At 36.3% G+C, this 4,737-nt stretch overlaps 1 protein-coding gene across 1 annotated transcript; it reads left to right on the top strand.

Moving 5' to 3' along the window:
• Window positions 1-1,373: 1,373 nt before the first annotated feature.
• LOC106175721 (U-scoloptoxin(16)-Er12a-like) lies at window positions 1,374-4,443 on the top strand. The gene is made up of 3 exons (XM_087011599.1): window positions 1,374-1,585; window positions 2,902-3,010; window positions 4,112-4,443. The coding sequence occupies exons 1-3, from the start codon at window positions 1,489-1,491 to the stop codon at window positions 4,191-4,193; spliced, it is 288 nt and encodes a 95-aa protein (XP_086867725.1). The 5' UTR covers window positions 1,374-1,488; the 3' UTR covers window positions 4,194-4,443.
• Window positions 4,444-4,737: the final 294 nt, after the last annotated feature.

Genomic DNA, 4,737 nt, shown 5'->3' with positions numbered 1-4,737 from the left:
AAGCTGGCAATTATACGAGTACGTTGCAAACAAGCGAGGGCGTGTACGTTAGTCTGTTTATCTGATTGCATTCAGTGAGAATCCCGCGGAGTCGGATCGATCTACGTAGACCGATAGTTTCATTGAAAATAAGCCCTTGGTCATCAAATATTTAATTACAGATCGTCGCTCTTAGAATGTTGACGTTGACTGTCGGGTTTGAAGTCATAGGAAACGATTTAAACATAGTTAATGTCGCAAAAAGAGGCGATTTTGATAGCGAATTCAGATTAAAAAGAAAAAAAAAACATGCAGATCAACCAACTCCTTGAGATTTATTTTAGGGCTAAGCGGCTTGACAGAGATTTGTCCTTTGACGTGGCCAGTGACGCAACACTTGCTGATTACAGGTCTTAATTCCTCAGTGTATCTCGTAGAATTAGAAACAAAACCTAAATGTAGGGAAAATCATATTTGGGTATACATGTAGGTTCATAGGCCTAATTTAAATAGGCCTACTGTGCCTCTGCAGACGGTACTGACATTTTTAGTAAAATCATTATTTTCACCTTTGACACAGGGGGAAAGATTGTGGGTCATTTCAGAGGCTTGTTTTTAATTAGTTCTTTTCAACCTTATTTACTTGAAACGGGCCGTTTTTTTTATTCACTGGTATGGTAGTTTTAAAGAAAATCGAAAGACATGAAATTGAGAACCAGGTTTTATCGTGGCGAGAAGTGATGGTATTAGCGTACATCCAAATGCACTCTTAAAATGTCGCGGGAGCCTCACGATTTCCTGTCATTTTCATAACAATGTCTGTTGACAACAAATATTTAAGTGGCTACTGCCAAGGGGGAAACTCCTCTCCGTCTGTGAAAAAGACTTTCCGCTTGTAGATGGTTTAAAAGATATTCACTGTCATACATACCAGTATGGAGTGGTAGGAGGTAAGGTGCGTGTGGCTCTGCCCATCTGTAATCTTCTTGTTATTGCTCAGTTTAAATCTCCGCGCACGCTTTCGTCGTTTCTCTTTCGCTTAGACAGGTACTTGGTTTATTATTAGAGTCAGAGTAACAGGTTCCTCTTACACGCGTGTCTTTAAGGGGGATTGAACGACCGCCTTGCAAAAGGTTCGGTTTACACAGTGTCTTTTTAAAATTGCCTTTCAGGGCCAATCGATCACAAGTTCTACTTAACCCTCTCCAACAGCGGTAATTTAATACCTTTAAAGATACCTTTAAGATAGTTCAAAAGTCCACATGAAAAGTTGCCATTTTCTGGTGATAGCCCTAGGCACGGTCTTTACATGACAATGAAATTTTAGTGGCTGACGTTCGTTGAAGGGCGTCTTAAACTCAACCAAGATTTGTTCACCGATTAATACGAACATGTTATTAAAAACGTCTCACTTAACAAAACTTCACGGTAGGGGTCACGGTAAAGATCACAATTATACTGCTGTTAAAGGTTTTACATAAAGGACATTAGCTGTTTTCATTTTCCAGGATGTCTCACGCGACGATGATGCGGTTGTTACTTGTGACTTTAGCTGGACTGAGCGTTCTCATTGCAGGCGCAAGTATCAAGAAAAACAAGGTTTCAGGTGATACATTTTCCATCATAATTTTCAGTATAATTCTATCTATATATTCATATACTCATACGATATTTATTATTTACACGTGCATGAATATTTGACTGTTTGTATAGCTATAGTAAACGAAAGATGTTAAATTTGCTTGTTAAATTGAATAAAAAGAAATGTTCAGAAGACCTGATTCGCCCTAAACGCAAAGAAATTAAAACTTTGTTGATCTTCAGGGTTGCAGTCTCTATATATTTCTTAATAAGTATGTATATATTTAGTGAAATGAGAAAAAAAAGGCCAAATACAGCAGACCTCCGCCGCTCAATTATCATAATTATCATTTTTTTATTAGTTAGTTTATAAATCGATCTCTTATTAACTCAATTATAATTATTATTTATCATTTATTAGCTGACCAGTAAGTTAATAAGCTTCCCATTACCAATGATAATTAATTAATTGATCATCACCCAAATCTATACCATTTTTGACCTATCCTTTAAATTTCATCCAAATCCCTCCATAACAGAAAAACAGACTTTATTAATTAAGGTAATTATCAATTAACGGATCATTTCCCAAATCTAATTGTTTGTTACTTCATCCCTTACGGTCAGTTTCCAAAGAAATTCATCAAAGTTTGTCTGCAAATATTTGCATAATGTTGCTAACGAACAGACAGAAATAATTAACTAATATTCAAATATTAATGAATTGATGAATCACCACAGTATTCTAATCGTTTATATTATTTCTTGGTCCACTCCTTACAGTTTCTGATTTCATTTCATAAAAAAAAAGACTTTTTCCATAATGTTGCAAACAGATTTACGGATCCAAAAACATATCTCCTTGGCGAAGGTTAGTACTTTTTCCCCGCTACTCAAAGCCGAGTAAATGAATAGACTAGTAGAGCTGCATTTTGAAACCGAACACATTTTGCAACTGCAATCCATTTGGCAAATAAAGAAAATCATGAAAATTTGCAACCAGGATTTTTTCTATGTCACTGAAATGGTGTGGTGCACCATAGAGGTAGAATTGAAATGGGGACGGGGTTGCCTCGACTAGGTACGCGAAAATGGGGTGGACAATTATCCATCGAAACGCAGGGTGTATAGAAGGGAATTCGGATGAATGTCTTTCCATTTGTCGCTGATTAAAGGAGATATAAATTTAGATTTGGCTGAGCAACAACATGGGAAAAAATTTGCTTGTGGAACTAGAAGTAGTAGACTAGTAGTACTATCAATTTCCTAACTATGATGGTGTAGGAAGTAACAATGTGCATACTTGAATGCGCTCTAATACAAAGTGTATTTTCTCTCCAGGCGTTTGTACGTACAAGGGCACGGAGTACAGGGTTGGGGAGACTTGGGACGTAGAATGCGAACTGAACTGCAAATGCCTCGAGGATGACATCTTCGTGTGCCGAGAAGGGTACGTAGACTGTTCGTTCATCATATCTTGTACAACCATTGTAAAGAATTGGACAGAAAGACTGGCGCTTTTTATCCAACACATTTTTTGTGTGAAAAATTGTTTATTTATTAACGATATTATCTTTCCTTAATGGAAGCCCTTACCTTCAGGACTACATGTAAAATTGTGTACAGCTGATTCGTAGGTTTATAACGTACTTATATTTTTACAAAATCTATCTCAAACAAACGTAAAATGAATATTTGCAATATATCCCACACCGACCCTTAACATTAACTATGTTTTTTATCATTTAAAATTTACTAATTAAACATTTTTTTTTATTTTCATCTTTCAACAACCCTCATCTAGATAGATCGAAAATAAAACGCTTAAAACAAAAGTGCAAAAACATCACGTCTACGTAACATGCTTAGATTCTTCAAATGTTGTAGTGTTGAAAATGTTTTACGGCACAGTTCGATTTCGTCCAGATACATAACTTGGGTGGGTTCATATATTAAACGTTTTAAAATGCCTCTGTTGCCCCATATGACAGTAAATCTATAACGAATACCCTTTTTCGCAAAAGGGTAGATGAGTTAAGATAAGATATTGATCTTTTGCCGTATTACGTGGTCTGCACATAGATTAAGATTTCTTGACAAGTTAGTTATGCAACCACAACAGAAAACAAGCGGTTTAAAAGAGGCTTTCGTGTATTTACCAGTATCAAGTTTCTCTGCATGTATTCATAGTAGTTATCTTGCAAGGATTGGTCCATTGAACTCTGTTCACGTTAATTTGTTTCGTCTGTTTTCAATCAGTTACTTTATATTCATTATTTCGTTTACCCTTGAGGCGGGTCAACTTCCTTATAAAACAGAATATGAAAATAAACTAAAATTAACGTTATCAACCGTTCTGTTTTGGTGCATGAAGAGTCTTTGTATATTAGGAACTAGGCCTATAATGTCTACAAAACCCCAAATGCCCAGAAAGTGGACAATGGTCAGAATGGTGTGCAGCAAGTCGTAGCAAGTCCAGTGTGACCGTGTACCATATATAAAAACATGACACTATTTTTTACTCTAATCACTATGCTTTTCTTTTCACCAGATGTCCACCGTGGCCCGTGCCCCCGGACTGTCACGTGGAGAAGATCCCAGGCCAGTGTTGTGATAAAGTGCGCTGTAATTAATCCAGACAACGAATCAAATGTGTTAGGTGCGATTGTGCAGAGCATCCAGATGTGGTGATTGCGCCACACCTATTTGTATACACATTATATGAAACATGAGAAAACTATGATGGGTATTTGTATGCAATGCTGATGTGAAAAAGTTGATTTAGAATGGCAAATGTTTTATTTCAATGGGCACTACGGAATTTTGGAACAAACTTGTTTCGTTCATTAGTAAATTCCAACCAATAAAATAGCAATGACTCAATTTCGTTGTTCTCACTAATAAAAACTCAATCTTGCTCGTGAGCACATTGTACCATTATTCTTATTAAGTGGTTGACTCAGTGAGCGGATCAATCTTTAAACAAGCAATACAGTTTACTTGAATCATGGGAATAGTTATCATCATTGGATACGTAACAAATCTTGTGCAATCCTTTTGGATTTGTTTTCGAAAAAAAAAAAATTAAGAGCTGTAATAACCAGTTGAGATGTAGACAAAAATGAACTCGGAAGAATTAAGTTCCACAGTTAACATCACAACTCAGTAACAAGTGGC

The sequence above is a fragment of the Lingula anatina genome, chromosome 4 (genome assembly GCF_051362555.1).
Source record: "Lingula anatina isolate TDL-2025a chromosome 4, LinAna3.0, whole genome shotgun sequence".
In the NCBI taxonomy this organism is placed as follows: domain Eukaryota; kingdom Metazoa; phylum Brachiopoda; class Lingulata; order Lingulida; family Lingulidae; genus Lingula; species Lingula anatina.
The sequence above is the reverse complement of the archived record's forward strand: the minus strand, read 5'-3'. Positions and strand labels throughout refer to the sequence as shown.